This window comes from Lytechinus pictus, chromosome 5 (genome assembly GCF_037042905.1).
Source record: "Lytechinus pictus isolate F3 Inbred chromosome 5, Lp3.0, whole genome shotgun sequence".
In the NCBI taxonomy this organism is placed as follows: domain Eukaryota; kingdom Metazoa; phylum Echinodermata; class Echinoidea; order Temnopleuroida; family Toxopneustidae; genus Lytechinus; species Lytechinus pictus.
The window spans coordinates 23,434,712-23,459,174 of NC_087249.1; the positions used below are offsets into that span (position 1 = coordinate 23,434,712).

Consider the following 24,463-nt stretch of genomic DNA (forward strand, 5'->3'; position numbering starts at 1 on the left):
GAGCAGAATGCAGATATTTTGATCGTTAAATTATTGTTGCATTGTTATGATTTGATTCCTTACTAAGTTACTTTAAATTTGATCTAGAGTATGGTGATATTTGACATCTATTAAATTCATCGAACTGATAATCATGTCATGAGCTCTGTCTCTTAATTTTGGCAGCCTACTACCTCGGAACATTTGCTCATGCAAAGGCCGTCCGACGAGTAAAAAAAACACGCCCGTCTTAACATTTTAAATAGCTCCGTGGTTTGAATAAAAATGAATAAAACGGCCGTCGTATAAACAAATGTGACCGAGGTAGAGGACTGTTGTAGGCTCCAGTGGCTTACGCGGGGGAGGGGTAAAGACCAAGTCAAAATAGTGATCATTATTTATTTTTCATTTTTCGATCTTAATTACCGCCCCCCAGAAAAAAAAAACACCTAGCTGTCCTTACCAGATCATTCTCCCAGGAAAATATGTTCACCTTTATTGTTCCCACTGAATGTCGACCTTACTCGATGTTCTCATATTTCTTTTCTCCCCCCCCCCCCTTTCGTATGGAACAAAGAAATACGCTATAGGAGAATGCTCTGGTAGGGACAGGGAGCTCTGTATTGGGAGTGGGGGCGTTGAGGGACATTATGGTTGGAGGAAAATTTTTATATAGGTTATTTTTGTTCCTCTTCCTTTTCTGTTATTTTCTGTAAATGTTTCCTTTTTATATCAGATACACTACAGTCACATTTGCTCTATGGTGGCAGAACGGTGAATAAAAAAAAACAGCCGTTTTAAAGATTTTAAAAAATAGCTATATCATACTAGGTGGGTTGGTTACTAATAGTTTGAATATAAATGAATAAAACTGCTGTGTTCGACCACCGTACGGCTGCCGTAAATCAGATCAAAATGTGACTGAGGTGTTACACGCTCGTAAAAATAAGGAAAGAGGGAGGGGGGGGTAGAGACAGTTATGATATTTTTATCGATCTGATTAAGTCGCCTTACCTCCCCCCCAAGAAAAAATAAAAAAACTACCTCCCAGTCTCTACCATTAGCATTCTCCCGTGAAATTGTTCCCACTTACGAAAAGGACGGGATGTCGACCTTGCTCATGAATGTTTTTTTCCTCATTAACTGCTATCTTTTTTTTTGGGGGGGGGGGGGTGGGGAGGGGTGTTGAGTGACATCATGCATGGTTGAAGGAAAAGTTTAAGTTAATTGTCGGGATTTTGGGTTCGGCGCCCCCCCTATATATTCTTTGTTATTTTATATACGTACATGATTTAAAAAAAATCTCAGATAACGGTAAAAGCCAGTGATTTTATCTCTGTAGGCCTATAATATATAACGACGTAAACCGGGACGTATCTTCCCTTTTTTTTTATAGAAAGGGTGGGTCAGTGTATGAGAAAAAAATGTTTTCATGGAAAAGAATCAAGTTATTAAGAACATTTAAAATTAATATTTGTATATACTGCAATTTAAAATAATTTAAGTGAGGTTTAGGGATGTTTATTTCAAATTCTCTCTCTATAACATAAAAATACATTAATAAGGTTTGAACATTTCCGCAGTGGAAAATAAAATTTGAATTACATATTAATAATTATGAATTGTAATGGATGATTCTTACCTGATGTGGTAAATGCCCTCGTCCATCTGGAGTATTCCCTGGACCGGAAAGGCAGGGGTACAACCAGCTCAGGGATCCCTGGGGGTATTCTCGTGTTATATAATTCAGGCTAGGACACACTAACCCATCATGGGATCATTCAAAAGATCAATGGAAAGGGGTGCTTTTCACTGGTCAGCACATGAATGCTTTGACCCAATCAGAAGTGAAAACGCAAAAAAAAACATGACTCATTTTATCTCATGAAATGTTCCCACCGAAGACGACGGAATGTCTGGCTTCCAAGACCTTATCGGACAGGCTGTTTCATGTCTGTCAACACTGCGGCAACTTCACAGAAACAAATTCTTTCACACCCTCCTTATTCCGAAAAATCCATGTAAATTACTTTCTTTTTGTTGTCAACACCCTTCTGCATTAATCTTTTGAAGTATACACCGCGGCAACTTCACAGAAACAACTTATTCTTTCACACCCTCCTTATTCCGAAAAAGTCCATGTGAATTACTTTCTTTACAGTTGTAATATTTTTGGCATTTCTTTACGTAATCAAATTATCATTTTTATTGTGCTGTCCTGCATGAAGAGTTCATATTTTTTGGATCCTGCAGACTGAAGAAATAAAACGTTGCCTTTTAATGCAGGTTCCCTCATGTTTCTATTCGCCGTATTATTCAATTTAAATAAATGATGCCATGTCTGATTTGTACGTCATGTTCATTCTTCTGATGTAATATTTGTATTATGTTCATGATTATGACTTGTGAAATAAGTGAAATAATGTCATATCTCAAAATTGACGAAGAGTTCCCCATAGCAACCTTCAGAATATTTTTCTTTTGGAAAACTCACCGGCACCGACCAGGGACACCGAAGGAGGGGGCAACTCTTTTCACTTAACAAAAAAAAAAGAATAATAATTAAAAAGTGAGTATTCTCGTCTGATCGTTGTTACATGATGATACCCTTACCCCCACCCTAATTCAGAATCCAACCCCTGACCCCTACTGGGATAGCTATATAGAAGGGGTAATTAAGGGCCACCCCATCGATCCTCCATAATATCCCATGTAGGAAGTTGAGACTCATGGCGGAAAAAGGAGTAAAATCGAGAAATGTAAACGAGCTATGTAGGCCCCCTCCCCGTGTAAAAAAAAAATCAATATAGGCCTATTGCACATCCCTTGAAATCAGATGTAAATTCAATTTGACAGTCGCATTGGATACCTAATTTATTCATATCGGGTTACATTGGTATAAAAGCCCCATAATAGCGTGACTTTTTTGCCACTTTTTGTCAACGCTTTAAAAGGTCCATGTTTGAACCAGGGATATTGCATATCCCTGTTTGAACTATATTTTCACTCATGACAGGGCAAGATAGACGAAGTGTTAGAAGAATGTTCCCATAAAAAAGCAGATTACGGATGTAAAAGTCAGCGGGGGGGGGGGGGGGTGGGGGGGGGGGGAGTCTCTCACCGAAAACGTTTTTTTCCAACTCTCCGCTCAATCATATAAATGGCCTCCAATTTTCAGGGGGTTTTTTTGGGGGGGGGTGGTGTAAACGGGTTCTTTGCAGGTATTTTTTTTTTGATATCCATTTATTTATTTTTGCTAAGAGCAAGGGCGCAGGACCGAGGAAACCCATCCCCCACCCCCTCCGCCTATACATTAGAAAATAAAAAAATAACTGACATCTCGTCGAGTAATTTTTGTATCCTAATTTTACAACAATCAGTATGTTACTGTTAGAAATAAAATCTTAAATGTGTGTGATTGTGAGAGGGCATATATACATATATTGTGCGTAAACATTGCAACTTAAAACATTGATTTCTTAGATTTCTTAATAAACAAAATATACTTTAGTAGGCCTTAACAATTGATTACTAATCAAACTATACACACCGGGGGATTCCCCTATTTTAATTTAGCCCTGGGATTTAGCCCCCAGAGCGAATGTACAGTTGCAACGTACAGGTCCATGCTTTACACACGCAGTTTTTAAATCCACTCTAACTCCATTATTCCCATGCCACCATCTCGGTCACAGACCTTCTCACACACAAGTGTAAACATCCTTGTACAGAATTCCCTGTATCACACGTATATGCCGCCATTATGCCATGTGCAATATCTCACACACACATGACCTTCCAAAACATCTCTCCTTGTATCACGGCGATTACACGTGATTAACATTTGTAACTGAGGAGGGGGGGGGGCTGAATGTTCCTAAGAGAAAGATTGTGCTAGCCTTCATCCTTTCACATTTTAAAATTATTTTCATTTATTTTATTTGGATGATATCCGTTCACAACGTTACAGAGTTTAAACGAACTTTACAAATCATAAAAATTGCCTGAATCAAGACTAATACATGGTCTACGTTCGCGATAGGCCCCTCCCACCACTTCGCGCGATCTTCAACTTCATGACGATAATTACGTCACGTACACGTCATATGGAGGTTTTTGCTTTGCATTTTAAAATTTGAAAATAAATTCACTAATTTTTTTTTCTTAAATTAATCTAGATATAAGACTTCGTCTAAAAACCATCTTTTTTAAGAATGAAAAGTCCCAAAACGGGCCCCAAGATGTTTTAATTGAATATCTTTAAGTAGAATAGGGTGGGTCCTTCAAAAAGATTATACAGCTCAGCATGCACTTCCAAGACGGTCCCTGAGACATGAATTTAGGGAAAATCCCAAAAGATGCAGCAAATGCAGAATTTTTATTGGTCAAATTTTGGAGGGTGCCGCCCCCAAATCAAACTTAGCTCGCTCACACGCAATCCTGGTGACGTCATGGTGACGGGTCGCGTGTGCAAAACTTTGAATTTCCCCATTGACTTTATACACATACAAACTCTGCAGTTCATGTGGAATACAAGGACAAAGTACGATATTTTCCCATTCAAAGAACAAGTAGAGGTAAGCCATTCGAAAATATAGAATACTAAATAATTACTGACAAATAATTACCGATCCTTTTAATGCCAAATATATCATAGCTACCTGAAATAACTGAATTTAGGGTGAAATTATCAGTCAAGAGGGATGCATTATTGGGGCTTCGTAGGATCAACGGACGCGCTCGACGCACTCGCAATGGTATGTAGGGACTTTGATAGAGCAAGTACCGAATATACCGTTGTCCCTAACTCATGTTTGTTGACTGTTGATGTTGTGTGAATTATTTGAAAAAAGGGATGGTCCGGGCTGAAAGTATTGGTATAGCTTGATAAATAGAGTAGAATTCACTGAGCAAAATGCCGAAAATTTCATCAAAATCGGATAACAAATAGGCCTAACACTTAACAGTTATTGAATTTTAAAGTTTAGCAATATTTTGTGAAAATAGTAGGCCTAGTCATGAATTATTGAATATTCATTAGCCTAGGTCGAGTAGGTGGGCTGATGATGTCACATCCCCACTTGTTCTTTTGTATTTTAGGGCCTAGGCCTACCGGCATGACCGGTATATGAAATTATGTTTATTCAAATTTGTTTTCCTCCAAGAACTACTCAACTAGAGTAGAATTTAGAAATATTACTCAGTAATGATAATTGATATACCTATTTATTTAGGTGGGCTGATGTCACATCCCCACATAACCCAGGAAGCTTACCGTGTATTTGACCATAGTCACCGGACTAGGGTGATTTATGGTCTAAATATTTCTCCAAATGAATTGTGAAAACAGAAACTTACAATTACCACGATTATATGGATGAAGGTCTAACGAGTGGCAGTTTCCTGACATCTGGGCACAGACTGGAACCTCAAAAAAACGAAACGTTCTCTCCTCTACCCCAGTCTCGATCAGCCATTTTGTTACGATTTTTAACAAAAATGGCCGATCGAGACGGGGGTAGAAGGAGAGAACTTTTCGGTTTTTTGAGGTTCCAGTTTGTGCCCAGATGTCAGGAAACTGCCACTCGTTAGACCTTCATCCATATAATTGTGGTAATTGTATACTTTCTGTTTTCACAATTCATTTGGAGAAATATTCAGACCATAAATCACCCTAGTCCGGTGACTATGGTCAAATACACGGTAAGCTCCTGGGCTCCCGCGCAGCGGGCGGGAGCTCCCTGGGTTAATCCCCACATTGTTTTCTTATGTTATTGCATAAAATAATATTTTTTTTATTATTTCATAGTACTTGTGTGAATGATGACAATGTTTCCCTTAGCTTATAAGTATAATGAAATAAGTTGCAGCAATAAATATCTAGCTAGGGCCTAAAGCACTAAGCCAGTTGCCAATCATGTAGCGCAAAATCGCTCTCGCGCGCCTTAAAATCGAGTCCCTGAGTAGAGGTGCACGGCCAATATAGGAGACTCTTTCCAAAGGGAGACACTTTCCAAAGGGAGACAATCTCCCATATTGGACACTTGCTTTGCAAAAGAACAAAGAAACACCAACAAAAGCATGATTTTTTTTCCACCCAAAATTTTGTCCCACTGAGGTCAGAGCCCATTTGTTTCATGTGTGGATGACAACAAAAAACCTTATAAAAACAAAAGTAGACGGTGAAAAGGGGTAATTTTTCATGAGTTGAGGAATCTGCTTATCAGTATCACATTTTTATTTGCCGCCAAGTTAATTCTTTTGCAGCAAATGTAAACAAAGAAAATTGGTCTCCCAAACTGGAGACTGTCTCTGAAATTGGATACCCAAATTCTTGATAAAAGTATCTTGATATGGGAGATAATCTCATGGGAGACAGTCTCCCATATTGGACGTGGGCCGCTACTGATCACGGAGCCTTGAAATGCTTGCCATATAGACTTTATGCATAAGCGAGATGACTTGTCAACAAGGATGGATTTCCCTAAGAAATACATAATTAGACAGTGAGATCGGTTTGTTTCTCTTGATTTTATTTATCTATGAACCTTTACCGTATATGCAATAGGCGTATGAAGGTTCATAGATTAAAATTATTTTAGTATAAATATGAAAAATGAGAGGTTTCTTACCAGACCGATCTTTTGTAGATCCCTCGATCCATTCGTAAACACCGCAAATACAATAGGTTTGACCCTGCTTCGATAAGTGATGTTACAAAATGCGTGTCAATCGGTTTTTGTCTCACCTGCATAGCAGAGTGAGACTATAGGCGCCGCTTTTCCGACGGCGGCGGCGGCGACAACAACAAATCTTAACCGAAGGTTAAGTTTTTGAAATGACAGCGTAACTTAAAAAGTATATGGACCTAGTTCATGAAACTTGGCCATAAGGTTAATCAAGTATTACTGAACATCCTGCCTGAGTTTCATGTCACATGACCAAGGTCAAAGGTCATTTAGGGTCAATTAACTTAGACCATGTTGGGGGAATCAACATCAAAATTTTAACCTAAGGTTAAGTTTTTGAAATGTCATAACTTAAAAAATATATGGACCTAGTTCATGAAACTTGGACATAAGGTTAATGGTTAATCAAGTATCACTGAATGTCCTGCATGAGTTTCACGTCACATGACCAAGGTCAGAGGTCATTTAGGGTCAATGAACTTTTTCCAAATTGGGGGTATTTGTTGAATTACCATCATAACTTTGAAAGTATATTGGTCTAGTTCATAAAACTTGGACATAAGTAATCAAGTATCACTGAACATCCTGTGTACATTTCAGGTCACATGACCAAGGTCAAAGGTCAATGAACTTTGGCCATAATGGGGGTATCTGTTGAATTACAATCATAACTTTGAAAGTTTATGGATCTGATTCATGAAACTTGGACATAATAGTAATCAAGTATCACTGATCATCCTATGCAAGTTTCAGGTCACATGAATTAGGTCAAAGGTCATTTAGGGTCAATGAACTTTGGCCAAATTGGGGGTATTTGTTGAATTACCATCATAACTTTGAAAGTATATTGGTCTAGTTCATAAAATTTGGACATAAGAGTAATCAAGTATCACTGATCATCCTGTGAAAGTTTCAGGTCACATGATTTAGGTCAAAGGTCATTTAGGGTCAATGAACTTTGGCCAAATTGGGGGTATTTGTTGAAATACCATCATAACTTTGAAAGTATATTGGTGTAGTTCATAAAACTTGGACATAAGAGTTATCAAGTATCACTGAACATCCTGTGCACATTTCAGGTCACATGACCAAGGTCAAAGGTCAATGAACTTTGGCCATAATGGGGGTATCTGTTGAATTACCATCATAACTTTGAAAGTTTATGGATCTGATTCATGAAACTTGGACATAATAGTAATCAAGTATCACTGATCATCCTGTGCAAGTTTCAGGTCACATGATTTAGGTCAAAGGTCATTTAGGGTCAATGAACTTTGGCCATGTTGGGGGTATTTGTTGAAATACCATCATATCTCTATAGTGTATTGGTCTAGTTCATAAAACGTGGACATAAGAGTAACCAAGTATCACTGAGTATCTTGTGCGAGTTATAGTAGTTTTCAAAGTCAGCACTGCTGCTATATTGAATCGTGTGATGCAGGTGAGACCGCCAGAGGCATTCCACTTGTTCTCTATTATACTCAATAGGAGCATACACTTTTCTATGCAGATCGATATAGCAGCCAACCTATACAGTATGCACACGCAATATTACCACGGTAAATCATATACAAGAGATACTATAGCGCAAATAAAACGTACGGGCGGTTAAGGGCGGTTCAGTGTGTAACAGGAAGGGCAGTCTCGGGCGTTTCAGGGGCTATTTGGTTAAAGAGATATTTGGTTAAAGAGATATGATTGGAATTATAAAAAAATGTTGCCTTTATTTACCCCTCTCCCCTATTTAAAAAAAAACCAGAAAAATAACATGAGAATAATATTGGTTTAAGTGGCCATCTTGTTCTCTTTGTTAGTAGCTTAGTTTGGATACGCATATATCGCAAAAAGTCCCCAGATGATCAATAAAATCTCATTCAACCCTAAATTAATGCTAATTATGTGAAAGGTGAATAGGTGTATTCATGTTAAATGTGTTTATTGAAATACCAGTGAAGTTTGCCCAGCGCGAGTATTGTGACATCGCTACTCAGTGCATAATATTTGTATTGATTTCTACATGGTATGTAAGCAGAATTATCACTATTTCATTTTACAGAGTCTATGGGGAAATGGAAATTCTGTTTTCAGACATGCTGAAACAGACTTAGATTTTCTGAAATGGAAAATCACTGTCCCTGTAAATCTTAATGGTAAATACATGCACATACATGTAAACACGTAATATATTTGTAGAGGTAGTAGTATTGATATTGAAAGGTGAAAATACTCCTTTTTTTTCTCCACATGTAGGGATTACTAACTGAAGATAAGGTTAACATTATTTTCTTGCCTAATGGATATAAGTGTATTCTTCTGTACTTTCCTTTTGGTGTTTAGTTTATTTGGCTACTTTTAAATGTTATGTCATTTTTTTTTTTTTAAGGTGAACTTCACAATAGATCAGATCCGTACCATCATGGACAAAAAACAGAACATTAGGAACATGTCTGTTATTGCTCATGTCGATCATGGCAAGTCTACTCTGACTGACTCTTTGGTGAGCAAGGCCGGAATCATTGCCACTGCAAAGGCTGGTGAGATGCGATTCACCGACACCAGGAAGGATGAACAGGAGCGTTGTATTACCATCAAGTCTACGTTAGTATTGATTTGTAGTTTAATTTGAGTAATGTTTGCTTTTTTATCTACATGCAACATGTATCTCCAAACCTTTCTGATTTCCCTATGGAGGTACTCACACAACCCTAGATTTCTTACCATCCTTGCCCTCTTGAAACATGAATGTCTTGGCACTGATCAATATGATGAACAAGGTGTTTTCATGGAAGCACATACATCTGTATTACAGTTGAACTTGGTTATCATCTTATATAAGCCTGGTATTTTACTTCAAATTTTTTTTCCATCAGGCCACATGTGCTGGATATACAAATAGCAAATAGGCATGAGTGCAAGGTTTCGCCTATTCACCGAATGTGAAGTGTTGCACGATTGTATGAATAAGGATATTCGCTATTTGTGTTGTACGCCTCGAAAGTTAGTGAAAATACGAAGAATAATCATTTTCTCCTACGTAAATCTATGAAAATAAGAATTATTTGTAGAATAAAGAAAAAAAGACCATGAAATGGCAGTAATGGAAATCAAAATTTTAGTATAGAAGGAAAAAAGTATTTAAAAAAAAAAATTTTAGGAAAAAGAGGAAAATGAAGAATAAAGGACATTATTGCCTTTTTTATAACCGATTACGCTAGATCATGATAGATTTACAATTACATGCATATTGTAGAGCATTTGCCCTGCATTTTTTGCTGTAAAAAAGTTTTCATCACAAAACAACCATTAAAAAAAAAAAAAAACAATATTTAGAAATAATAGTAATTAAATAATGTAAAACAACCTTTATAATAGGAGTGGGCTATACGTGGGTGAAAAAATACTTTTTTGGTCATTTTAATATGGCAACAGTTTTTATTTTTTACGTGCAAGACTCTTATGACAAGTGTTATTACATCCCAGTTATTCACAATGAAATTTTGATACAATTCTGTTGCGTGCCCTCGCAAATAACGATATTTCTGGTTATTTTTTCATAAGTGGGCGAGACACTAAATCGGTTATGCCTTGTTGTTTCTCTGGATTAGCTGCACTTGACTTTTCGAGATTATAAAGCAGGGAAAAAGATGCTTTTTTTTTTAACAGGAAAATACATTAGGCAATGCTACATTGCAGCCACTGAGCATAGTCTTCCACATCATACCCGTAAAGGCAAAGACAAAAGCTCCGGCCTCCTTGATAATGATTATAGGCTTAGTCTAGTTGACATCGTCGACCCATATCGAGTAATTAAAGGTATTTTTTATTATGAATAATTCTTATTGGGCCAGAAAAATTTATCCATACCTTTCAAGAGAACTCAAGTCTACTTATACCAGGCCGACTACATGTTTGTTTGCTGTATTTTTGTTTCATAGAGCCATCTCCATGTACTATGAGCTGTCAGAAAAAGACATGTCATTCATCACGCAAGAGAAGGACGTAAATGACCGTGGTTTCTTGATCAATCTCATCGATTCCCCAGGCCACGTTGACTTTTCTTCTGAGGTGACGGCTGCTCTGCGTGTTACAGATGGAGCTTTGGTTGTTGTGGACTGTGTCAGTGGTAAGGAGGTTTTAACTGTCATAAGACTCAAAGTTTAGTGGATGACAAAATGCCCCCCCCCCCAGATCTCGCTAGTTGATTGAAAGATCACAACAAAAATTGACACACACTTCACCATGACTGTATTTGTGCAAACGTTGCATCTTGAATTGTTCTTAAGTCTTAAAAATTTATTTTTATTGAATTATGCTAATTTATGCATGAAAGAAGAATATAATTGTAAATTACGAATATTATCCCTGAATTTTCTTACCGATAACGATCAAATGCACATAAAAAAGGTCAAAATATTTTCATATATATTTTACTGTCACTGAAATTCCCTATGTATCTTTTATTTGTGGAAATGGTTAACGGTACACCATTTTTAAAGTCCTGGAGTAACTGAGATAAGAAAAGTGGATAGAAATGGAGGTGAAATGGAGAGGTGAAAAAGTGGAGGTTTGAAAGCCAGCCTTCTCCCACCTACTCAAGCCTGCCTACTAATCAGCTTTCCTCTCCTTTTTGTTTAGTCCTTTAAAGGACTACACTGTTTTCGAAGAGAATAATCTACTCTCAAACCTCCACTTTCTCTTCTTTTCCATTTCACCTCCATTTCTATTTTCTTCTTATCTCTGTCCCTCCAGGACTTAACACACGGTGTACCATAAACTATTTCCGCAATTTTTTAATACCACCTTGCAAACCTTCAAACATCCGTATCTTTTATTGATTTTTCAATTGGAATTGCTGGGAACACTTCAGATCATAAACACTAATTACCAGGGTGTAATTAATTGATTGATTATGAAGTGATGAAATTAATTCATTATAATTAGTACAAGTAAAAGTAATGATATTTACATGTATCAATTCTGGCTAGAAACAGACATTGCTTTGATTTTTACAGGAAATCACATTTTTTAGTAATTTTGGTATGACATGCATTTTTACAGTGAACATGTAATTTCAAAACCACATCGCCTGGTGTGCAAATGTGTCAAAAAGTTGGCAGGACTTTGAGAGAAAAGGTTGTGAAATGACATTGCGCTAACTTTTAGCCGGGGGGCAATTCCCGTCACCAGGTCATCCCTGGTTATACCTTGGTCACATTTGCTCTACGGCGGCTGTACGGCGAGTCGAAAACGGCCGTTTTAACATTTGTTGTCCAACTACATATAATATAGGTGGTTTGAATTAAAATTAACAAAACGGCTGTTTTCAACTCGCCGTACGGCCTCCGTAGAGCAAATGTGACCAAGAGATTACAACCTCTGCCCCTGAGTCGTGTTTCTTTAATTTTCTCTTGATAAATTTTTGACTTAATGATAAATGTGTCTGATGCCTTATTGTCCCTGTAGGTGTTTGTGTGCAGACAGAGACTGTTCTTAGACAAGCCATCGCTGAGAGAATAAAGCCTGTTTTGTTCATGAACAAGATGGACCGCGCTCTTCTGGAGCTTCAGCTTGAAATGGAAGATCTCTACCAAACCTTCCAGAGAATTGTTGAGAGTGTCAACGTAATTGTTGCCACATACGCTGATGATGATGGACCTATGGGTAACATTCAGGTTGGTATTGTTGGGGATTAGACTTAAAAATTTATTGTTGTAAAGAGTCAGCTTGAGTTGGTCACACCAGAATCTGACCAAGTCAATTAGGAAATCGCAATGTATTTCCCTTTCTGGTGTTCCAAAAAATAAGAAAATAAGTGACATTGGTATAGTTCATGGCAAAAAAAATCCATCTGAGAGTAAATATTTTGGAAATTATTGCTTTCTAAATGTAAATTAATTTCTAATATAATTGTATTACAGTACTATCCCTATTCTTTCTGTGGTTTGTCCAAGGCTCTTGAAGAAGTATTACCACTTAGGCTTTGTCCTTAATCTGGTTCCCTTACATCGAGACAATATTTCTAAGCACTTGACAGATATTTAAGACGGTGACAATGGTTTCATGAAATACCACTTTTCCTGTAATTGCATTTAACAATGTATTTTGTAACTTAGGTTGACCCATCGGCAGGAACTGTAGGCTTTGGATCTGGCCTCCATGGATGGGCTTTCACTCTGAAGCAGTTTGCTGAGATCTATTCTTCTAAGTTCAAGATTGAACCAGCCAAGCTTATGAAGAGACTCTGGGGTGACCAGTACTTCAACCCGAAAGAGAAGAAATGGAACAAGGTTGGAGGCGAAGGCTATGTACGAGGATTCTGTCAGTTTATCCTGGATCCTATCTACAAGGTATACCCCAACTTGACTACCTAATTGTGGATTTAACCCTAATTTAACTGGGCTATTTCAGACCAGGATATACGGGTGGAGGTAAATTTGACCCCCCCTCCAGATTTATTAGCTGCTGATTGCTTGACCGCCGCCAAAATTTGCACACGCATAGAGCCGGATGGAAAATACAAGACAGTATTGTAAAATTTCAAAATATTGATTTTTTTTTTTCAATATATTTTTTAATCAATTATGCAAATTATTTTGCCTTAAATTTTTCTTGTGTATGTTTTGCCTTTATCTCACTTTATATAGCTAGTAGAATGCTAATTTTTGGAGAAGATATAATTCTTTACATTTCTATCAAGTATCTACAAAAAATTCCCCCCATGAATTTCCTATGTATTTTATTGCTTTTTATTGTTTTTTTTAAGTCACTAAATCACCAAGCTGCACAGTCAATAAAGTTTGCGCAGCAGTGTAGTAAAGAAATTAAAAGAATATTTTCCAACTTGCTAAGCTCCACCTCATTTCCTCCTTGACATTTATCAATCTGAATCAGCATCACTAACATTTTATAAAAGACAATGCTAGGCAACTTCCCACAGCTCAGCACATGCTCACAGATGACATGCTTTTATACAGTACAATACCTTAAAATTGCCCTTCATTTGTTGGTGATGCTGCAGCATGTGGGATATTGCATCTTCTAATGTTGAGACCGCTAACTGACGATTAGCTCTGGCAAACTACATTCCGCTGTTAACTCACTATTAACAATCGGCTGAAGATTTACTAATGATGTCACAAAGGGAAATAGAGCCGAGTTATTTTTTTGAGGGTGTAGCGTAGTAAGTTGGGAAAATATTTTGTAAGAATTATTTACAAATCATCAAAATATATTTGGGTTCTTAAAATGTAACATGAGTTGTTGTTAGCACTATGCATCAATAGTAGTCATCTTGGATTTGGATGATGCGGTAGGTTCTGCCATACATGTAGTGGAGTAGTAGTTTAACCCTAAAATGGCCGGGGGGGGGGTGAATCAACCCCCCCTCAACATTTTCTGCGATCATTCCGCCGCGCGAAATTTTTTGACCGCGCCACTCGCAGAGTTTATACTTTTAAGTCTTGCGCATCTTTTGAGACATAATTACGCAACATTTTGTAAGTGCATGTCAGACAAATTTTTTTTCCAAAACGTGATTTTGTGTACAAAGTCAACGCAAATTGAGTTTTCTCATCTTATTCATAAAGATGATTATTTTTACTTTAAACTGCTGAAAGCAATTGATTTTAGCATAATTATGCTTCAAAAAGGTTGTGCGATAAATCTGGTGAAAAAACAAAGAAAAACAAAAGGTTGAAAAACAGAGAAATTCAGAAAACAATAAAAATACATAAGAAATTGATTTCCAAACCGAATTTTTTTTTCAATTGCCATTGTTTAGAATACTACAAAGAATATTTTTACCAAAAATTAGCATTCTAGGAGCTTTATTTAGTGAATTAGAGCAAAAAGTATGATTTATGCATAAATTAGCATAATTAATTAATATAAAATAAAATTATTTTGGAAAATTTTACCATATAGCCTTGTAGATTACATCGCACACTACCAGCGTGCACATTTTTGCGGCGCTCGCGCGATAGGCAACCAAGATCTCAGGGGGGGTTGAATCAACCCCCCCCCCCCTCCCCCAGCCACAGAACAACCAAAAAAGCCCGGCCTAGTTAGGGTTAGGGTTTTGTTGACTTCTTGGGTGTGTCGATCAAAGAAAATAGCACAAGCAAATTGGCCAGTAATTTGAGCTGCGGATAGTTGGTAAAATATCTGTAAAACTTATAAAACAAGTGTACATTTACACCTTGCATTTGGTCCCTGCATTTTGGTTATGAAAATGCTCCGAAGTACATTTTGAGAATGGCTAAGATGAACTACTTTTCTGGATAGCTTCATACCTAATAACAAAAGGAGCACTGAAAATAACCACATAACGTGCATGAAAGGATACAAAGAGATATTTGGGATGCTTATTCAGAGTATTTTTGTTACATATTAGACTTATTATCTGGTAACAAGAACTGTAAAGTATTATAGTTATTCATTGGCTCAGATTTTCAATTTGTATGAATTCATACTTTTCTTGATATTTCAACTAAGAAGTGATAACATGCATTCAAGAAACAATCTTGCTTGGGAATGTCATCAACATTGTAATTTTTAGTGATTTTTTTTGTTTTGTATTTCTAGATGTTTGATGCAGTCATGAACTTCAAGAAAGAGCAGACAAAAAAACTTCTCGAGAAGCTGGAGATTAAACTCTCTGGTGACGATAAAGATTTGGAGGGGAAGCCTCTTATCAAGGTCAGTAAACCATTTACCACTGTCTTTGGCAGTGTGCTATTTGAATGAGCATTACTGCTGATGACATGCTGATTCAGAATTGTGAAAAGAACTAGAAATAGGTCAATTACACAGGAGAAAGTAGGGATGAGACTACCAGACGGTTCCAGGGTAGTTCCGGGATCAGTACATTGTGACAGTTCCCCAACAAGAAAAAAAAATCTAAATCCTCACCTCATATATTATTTTTCTGTCCAAATTCTCTTATTGCATTTACAAAATTCTCAAGAAGGGGTGCGTATATTGAGTTATGCGGGAATCATTTGTCTATAGAGGACAGAAGCCCTCATTCGCGGTTCAACTCAACCTCTTCCACAATGCTGTATGCATGAGTGGCGAACAGAATCAATTTATACATAAAAATATACACACACTTGATTTGTTGATTTATAATTATTGCATGGTTGAAGCACTATTCTATAGAGCACATCGTCACACTGTGAATTGGTAACAAAGTCGCAGTGATGAACATTTGTTGGCTAGGTTTAGAAGTAGTGAAAAATGGATTGGAGATGGAGATGGTATCGGAATTCAAGAATAGTGATTGAATTTCAATGTAGCAAAATCAGTCATGTCTAAAAGGATTTTTACCAGAATGAATTTAAATTCTGCATCCGGGATGAATTATTTCGACATTGGAAGTTGTAGAGCTAAATCTAGTAGATGTGGTACAACCTTACCATTGTGAGTAGATGTAAACATTTTATGTTTATTGCCTAATAAAATGACTTTAACGAGTGAGCTAGTTACTTGCCATCCAAGCAATAGACATTGTTCACTTCATTTCAACTGCTACAGAGAGTGAGATGATGATTTTATCATATGAGGCAAATGAATGGAATATACATATAAAATTTGGTGGCTGTTTACACAAATGGTATCATGTTTGATATGAATCCTTTTTTACGATAAGACCTGAAAGGGGAATCCAGTCAAAAAGGAGAAAGAATTAGTAAAGAATAAAAAAAATGAATATCAAAGATACAATTTTAATTCTTGCGTCCAGTAAAGTGCATGATTCGAGCAAGACTACCAGTGGTATTCCACTTTGTGTATCTGGTAGAGCTATGCAGTTGGTGTGTGTGTGTTACAGAGAGAGAGAGAGAAATGCTGAATGTAGAGTATATTAATGCTTGAATTACAGCTCCCTTGACTGTCATGACTATTTGCTCAGATTCATTGAAGGTATACATGAGTAGAAATGACAGATAACTGCATGTACTTGATACAGGCCATCATGCGCAAATGGATACCTGCCGGTGAGACTATGCTTCAGATGATCACCATCCACCTGCCATCACCACAGACTGCTCAGAGATACCGTATGGAGATGCTGTACGAAGGACCTCATGATGATGTATTAGCTCTTGGTATGTGATATATTTCTTTATTTTTTCTAATGTAGAAAATTCTTTTTTTTTAAGGTAATGACCATGTTACTTTTTGCACAGCTATATGGACATTTTTAAATATATTATTACCAGGTACCATTTAGAAAAATTTCACAACTTGTGGCGCCTGGATGGCGAGTTGAAAATGGCCGTTTTAACATTTTTTGTACCAGCCACATTGAATAAAACAGCTTTTTTCGACTTGCCGTACGGGAGCAGTAGGGGAAATGTGACTGCAGCATTATTCTATCGGTTTTGCATTCTCAGTCTTGTCAACTTAACTTTGAATTCAGTTAAAAAAGTTTATACATATCGCATAGTCCTGAATGCTTTAGGAACTTGTCTTCCCAAGCTCTTCATTTGAGCATTGTGGCCCAGTGGACTAGTCTCCGGACTTTGAATCAGAGGGTCGTGGGTTCAAATCCCAGCCATGGCGTAGTTTACTTCATTAAGAACTTGATCCACAATGTGCTGCACTAAACCCAAGTGATGTTAATGGGTACCTGGCAGGAATTTTCCCCTTGTAACGCAGTACGCGTAACAGCTGATTTGCCAAAACCAGGGTAATTATGCTGCATCTGTAGAGCACTAAGTGACTTCTGATAAAGTAAGTGTTAAAGAGCTATATAAGCAAATATAATTATTATTATTTCAGTGTATTAATCAAATCCTACATCAGGTTGTTATTATTTACATTGTTGGGATGAACCATTCTGTTCTTATCTACTTCAAGGAATCAAGAACTGTGACCCCAAGGCTCCTCTTTGTATGTACATCTCTAAGATGGTGCCAACCTCTGACAAAGGTCGCTTCTTTGCTTTTGGTCGTGTCTTCTCTGGCGTTATCAGCACAGGCCTGAAATGTCGCATCATGGGGCCAAACTTTATCCCAGGCAAGAAGGAAGACTTGTTCCAAAAGAGCATCCAGAGGTATGTTGGAAAACAAATGTTGTACTGTTAAAAGCTGAACAGTCATGGGGTATTTTGATTCTTGTTAAGCCTGGATTGCAACGTTTCATGACTTATTTCCTCCAAGTCTTCCTGAACTTCTAAGACAAATTTACGATACGGGGGGGGGGGGGGGGGGGGGGGGGGGTACGTGGTTATGAAGTAATGCAACATTTTGTAATTGCATGTCAGACCCAAAATTGCTCAAAGACGTGATCTCATGTACAAATCCAATGCAAATTCTGCATATAACCAAAATTCATAAAAGTTACAGATTTACAGCCAAATAATGATTGTATGCATGAGGGCAATTCCAAACCAAAGCAGATATTTCCCAAAATAAAAAAATGCAGAAAATTCCCAAATGCATAGATTTCATGATGACTCAATTTTTCTTTCATGAGCAGTTGTGATATATTCTGTCTGTTGATATACTAAAGGTACAATAAAAACCATTTTTCAATTTTTGGAAAAAATGACATTAAATTGATTTTCTTAATTCATGATACATGTGACGTCACATATCTAAACATTAAAATTCTGAAAAAAAAAAAAACAGGACAAAAACAGTCCCCCCTCAACATTTTTCACGATAAATCAGTAATGCAAAAAATTTGTACTGCGACGTTACATTACATTTTTCCTTCTAGTCTCGCACAACTTTCAAGACCAAATTTGTGATGCTGGGTTACGCAGTTCCGAAGTTACGTAACATTTTGCAAGTGCATGTCGGACCCATAATTACTCAAAAACGTGATTTTATGTACAAATCAAATGCAAATTCTCTATATAGCCAAAATTATAAATGTATCATTATTTTCATTTTTTACTGATTGAAAAAAATGGATTTTACACTACCAGTCACAATTCTTTGAATCACAATTTAAGACCTGTTAAAACCAGAGAACAATAGATTCAGTTGTGGATCTATTTTCTGGTTTTAACAGGTAAAAGTGAGTCAAGGAATTTTGACTGGTACTGTATGTTCTTTACGACTGACATAGTGTTGGCGACGATTTCCATAAAAAAAAAGACAATGACGAACATAATGTTGAACAAACAAAAAAACACATAAGAAATGAAAAAAAAATTGAAAATAGCCAGGGCTATATAGGGTTAAAATCTTTGGATTTTACTCATACCTTCACCAATTGTCTTTTCTGCTGTCAGGGTGAACTTCCCCTTTAAATGGTTTTGTTTGTATATACTTACCGGTATGTGGATTATGATTTGTGTATAAATTGGTTACTTTATTTCTTTGATTAAAAAGGACCATTCTTATGATGGGTCGATACACCGAACCCATCGAGGAAGTCCCATGTGGCAACATTTGTGGTCTGGTTGGCGTTGATCAGTATCTTGTGAAGACTGGCACAATCACCACCTTTGAAAATGCCCATAACATCAAGGTAAGATTAGTTACTCTAGAACTTTTATTGTGTTTGGGATAATATAATCTCCTAATATCCTTATTAGGTGATCTGTCAACTGACAGATCACCTCTTGTGTTTCTACGAATTTTCTTTTTTATTTATTTTTATTATTTATTTTTCTTTTTCCACCCTTTTCTTGTTCCACCAAAATCAGAAAAACTGTTCTATCAATTTTCATCAAATTATTATCAATTATGCACAGTTATCATGCGATGTGTACGAAACAAGTTCAACGTCAAATGGTCATCGTGACGTCATCTACGCGCCATTTTGTAAAATCACATTATCAACAATATCTTCATCATCAATCATCAAAAATGAACAATATTAACATGAAATTAACTTCAGATCATGGGTCAACTGTCCATGTGATCAAACGTCATTAACACGTCACGACGCGCATGTACGCGCGCGTCAAAATTTTAAAATGCTCAAAATCACTTTTTGATCAAAGTAGAGTACGAATCAGGTCATTTGAAGCATTTCAAGAATTTGCGCGCTCACACGTTTTCGCGCGCGTTCACGCGCGTAGCGTCGTTACGCAATGTCGAATCTCACTTTCTTTTATGTCAATTCATTTGTTATTAAATTTCTAATAATTTGATACCTTGATCAACCTTCTACGACCAGTAGTAAAGGAATTAGCTTCCATCAAAGTTTGAATCACGCGCGCACGCGCGCGTTCACAATAGACCAAATTTGTGCAAAAACATGCCTTTACAAAATTCAATATAACTCTTCAGATAGTCCGTTGACCCCTAAATTTTCTTTTATATTCGGATAGAGTATGAATTATAGATGTGATTTTATGTCACATTTGACCCTAAATTTTATCATGACGTCATCAAAATGGCGTCGGAACTAAAATTTTCCATTTTTGTTTTATGACGTTTTAATAATTTTGCAAATATGACTATAACTCCGTAATTCTTGATCATTTTTCGCCCAGATTTCGACATATTGTAGCTGAGCTTATATTCTTACTAAATATGTCATAAAATTTTCATTTATATTAATTATTCATCCTCAAAATTTAGAATTTATAGAGGCATATCACAATGGCAATTTTTACTGTCATAAATCAATTCAAGATAATATTCATTCTTTGAACAACGAGAGTTTGAGAAGTTTTGTGGTCTAATGGATAGCACACCTGCCTTGCAACGCGAGGATCCTTGGTTCGAAACTCACTTGACAATGTTTTTTTTTTTGCTCATGTATTTGTGTGTAACCTCTATTAATACTGATTTTTCTCAAAACTTGATTCTACATTTTTGGATTCCAGCAACATTATTTTCACTATTTCGTGTAGTCACTTGCGAAATCGCATTTGGCATCTCTAATAAAACAAGATCTTTTACACAACCTAATTTGTTGTCTTCAGCTGTATTTAATATGTTCTTCCGTTGATAAAAGTCTGTTTATTATGATGATGATCATATTGAACTGCATTGACATGGTTGTAATAATCGAAAATTAGATCGTGATCATGAGAATGACAGACAGATCACCTAATTCGTCCACAAGACGAATTAAAATTCTAGTTCTTGATTCTGTCCAGTAAATGGATACTCAATATGTTGTTGTTTCAATTATTCAATTTCACATTGCTTAACCCTAACTCTCCCGGGGTATTTTGATTCTTGTCCTTCCCGGATAATGGCCCCCCCCTTAAGATCTCGGCCGCCGATCGCGCGAGCGACGCAAAAATTTGCACGCTGGTATTGTGCGATGTAATCTACAAGGCTGTATGGTAAAATTTTCCAAAATAATGAGATTTTATTTTATATGAATTAATTATGCAAATTTATGCATAAAACATACTTTTTGCTCTAATTCACTAAATAAAGCTTTTAGAATGCTAATTTTTGGTAAAAATATTCTTTGTAGCATTCTTAACAATCGCAATTAAAAAAAACTTCAGTTTGGAAATTAATTTCTTATGTATTTTATTGTTTTATGAATTTCTTATGTATTTCTTTGTTTTTTTACTTTTTGTTTTTTATTGTTTTTTCAATGGAAATTGTTCCAGACTTAATTCTGATCATAAACAAGGCAAAATTAATTAAGTTTAATCAGTAAAAGTAGAAATAATGATACATTTATGAATTTTGGCTAAATACACAATTTGCATTGGATTTGTAAATGAAATCACGTTTATGAGCAATTTTTGGTCTGACACGCACTTACATAATGTTGCGTAATGTCGTAACCGTGTACTCGGGCGTCACAAATTTGGGCTCAAAATTTGCGCGAGACTTGAAAGTAAAAAGTCAGTGAGCGGCGAGGTCAAAAAATTTTGCGCAGCAGATACATCGCGAAAATTGTCGAGGGGGGGGCCATAATGGTACTGAGGATTAATGCCTTACCAAAGGGCACTAGCGCACCAAGTGGGAATCGAACCCGGGTCACCGGAATACGAGTCCCCCGTACTACCGACTGAGCTAACGCGCCTCCTGTTATTTTCTCATGTGGTAATAACTGAATTATAAGGGAAACAATCACCAGGCTGGAATGAAGGCTATTCATAAGATTTAATTTGTGATGAAATATGATTGTGCCAACAGACCATGAAGTTCTCTGTGAGTCCTGTCGTACGTGTGGCCGTTGAAGCCAAGGATCCATCTCAACTTCCCAAGCTTGTAGAGGGATTGAAGCGTCTCGCCAAGTCTGACCCTATGGTTCAATGTCTTATTGAAGAGTCTGGAGAACACATTGTAGCTGGAGCTGGAGAGCTTCATCTAGAGATCTGTCTCAAGGATCTGGAAGAAGACCATGCTGGTATTCCTCTGAAGGTAAGTACCTTTTCCGCAGCTTAACCCCATATAGCGTAGGCCATTTTGAAATTGCATAGCTTGAGGGGGGGCTTTTTTTTGCTTGTTGCTGATGGCGCAGTTGCAATGAAGATTGGCACGCATGCCACCCATGACAAAATTTGATAGTTAACTATACCAATATTCAAATTTAGTTTAAATTAAAGGACAAGTCCACCCCAACAAAAAGTTTGGTTTGAATGAAAAGAGAAAAATCAAACAAGCATTACACTCAAAATTTCATCAAAATCGGATGTAAAATGAGAAATGGCATTTTGAAGTTTTGCCTAATTTCACGAGATAGTTATTACATCTCAGCCGGTATTCAAATGAGAATGATGACATCATCCACTCACTATTTCTTTTTTATTACATGGAATATCAGGGACTCAGTTTTATAATTATGAGGGGAGCAATAAAAAGCTTTCTAGAACTTTTAAGGAGAGCGGTACAGGAGCACTGCAAAAAGCTCTTCTTCAACATACAAGGGGAGCTTTTTGTCCAATTAACAAAATGGATGGAGGAAATTATATGTACTATAAGGTTACAATCAACAACCAAAGGATGTATTTATAATTGTTTTACAATGTATTGTAATTAGATTGTGTGTTATAAAACCTGTTTGAGTTAGGTTTTGACTTTGGCTAAAAGTTAAGTCACAATTTTTTTTTTTCGGGGGCTCTTTTTAAAAGCTCCTTTTTTGTATTTTGAGGAATACCTGTTCACTTACTAATGAATTATTACTTTTTGTTTAATATTGTATGATTTTTTAAGTTACTTTTCATGCTTAGAATCTTGGATGTGGGTGTGTGTGGGTGTGTGCGTGTGTGTGTGACTATGAGTTGGACTTGGATATAAATGATTTCAATATCTAATTTCTACTCAATCTATTCCAGTACAATACCTGTACTCAGCCATGTAACTTACATGTAATAAAGGCCCACATACCCTAACTTTTCCTGAAGTTCTTTGAAAACGCAGATCTCCATGAAAATTTCATTTCTCTATGGGGGAGTCTAAATTCGGTGAGATTGTATTCATTAAGAACTTAAATATACATGACAATGAAGAAATCATCAAACTTTATTGGCAGTTTTGAATAATATTCCTGAAATGTATAGGGGAAGGCGGGGTAAGTTGTGACACTTTTTGCATTTTGCATGATAGAATTGATATGGCTAATAATATTAAAGAAATAAGTACCTTCCCTTTAAATATGATTCTTGGGAAATCTTTTCACCTATATACAACTTTCTACCCTCACACTGAAAGTCGTGACCTTTGAAAAAAACGATGTCAAGTGGCACAACTTGCCCCATCTGTGGGGTAAGTTGTGCCACCTTCGAGGGTAAGTTGAGCCACAAAAACTATGTACAAAATGTATGCGGGAAGAACCAACATGTCAATTTTTATTTAAAGTCTTTTCACTTGCTAATTCTCTAAAAATACTAACATTCTCTAAAAGTAAAAGAACTGTCATGTGAATTTGCTCTTTTCTGCCTGCATATCGATGGCTTTTTAAGGTTTGATTTGTTTTTATTTACATTACCATAAGAATTACCATGGCTCAACTTGCCCCATGTTTGCTGGCTCAACTTACCCCAGTCCGAACTTAATGCGATAATTTCGCATCCACACATTTCTTATGTATCCATCATGTAAAAGACTGTGACAAGAATGGAGATCCATACCTGGACTGAAAATGTTGTTCTTATGCTTTATTATACAGTATCGCTCGAAATAAAGTTGACAGATAACGCACGTGAAACGCGCTAATCGATGTGGGTCTGACTATCGCAATATTCACGCGCGTGAACGTCAGGCCAGTCTGTGGCAGATATCGCCGTGTTCTTGCCGGTGATTCGGCGCACGGCCACGGCCGCGAACTACATTCTCGAGCTGCGATAATTATCGCGATAGGACTCCAATCAGCGAACCTTTTCTATATCATTCGCAAAGATTATGGGCATAGATTATTTCTTTCAATTACATTTTCGATAACTGATTGGCTTGGAAAACAACTCACATGTAGCGATCAGTGGAATCGCTCTGCTTTAGAATAAGAATCTAGAATCTACTCGGCCGCGCATCACATGCCTGGCCAGGCCAGCAAACAATCTTGGTTCCTGGCGCTGGCCACAGTTCTCTGCCGTACGCGCGCGCGCGTGCGAAATGAAATGGGTTGATAGACGCTGACTACGAGTTTGTAAACTAGCGCAGCTGTCCCAAGCATGCCAAAGTACTTAAATTGTTAACGTTTAAATAAATTACTCACAATCGTCCCTCAGACCATGGATCTATTACATGCTCAGACCCAACCAATAATTATCCATTTTGTTTCTTCCTTCTCCAGCTCTAGCTAGGGTCCGAGTATCTGCCTGATGTTGACTCTTTGCTGGCTGAGCCAAATCTCAAGGCCCGTATTTAGAGTCACATAGCTTTTTGCATCATTATTATTACTTCTACTACTATTAT

At 36.9% G+C, this 24,463-nt stretch overlaps 1 protein-coding gene across 1 annotated transcript; it reads left to right on the plus strand.

The window, feature by feature from the left end:
- The first annotated feature begins 5,814 nt into the window (after positions 1–5,814).
- LOC129262245 (elongation factor 2b-like) lies at positions 5,815–22,009 on the plus strand. The gene is made up of 10 exons (XM_064100062.1): positions 5,815–7,571; positions 7,748–9,266; positions 10,604–10,791; positions 12,132–12,340; positions 12,782–13,015; positions 15,252–15,365; positions 16,636–16,774; positions 17,529–17,724; positions 19,013–19,151; positions 21,743–22,009. The coding sequence occupies exons 2-10, from the start codon at positions 9,025–9,027 to the stop codon at positions 21,992–21,994; spliced, it is 1,713 nt and encodes a 570-aa protein (XP_063956132.1). The 5' UTR covers positions 5,815–7,571; positions 7,748–9,024; the 3' UTR covers positions 21,995–22,009.
- The last annotated feature ends 2,454 nt before the right edge of the window (positions 22,010–24,463 follow it).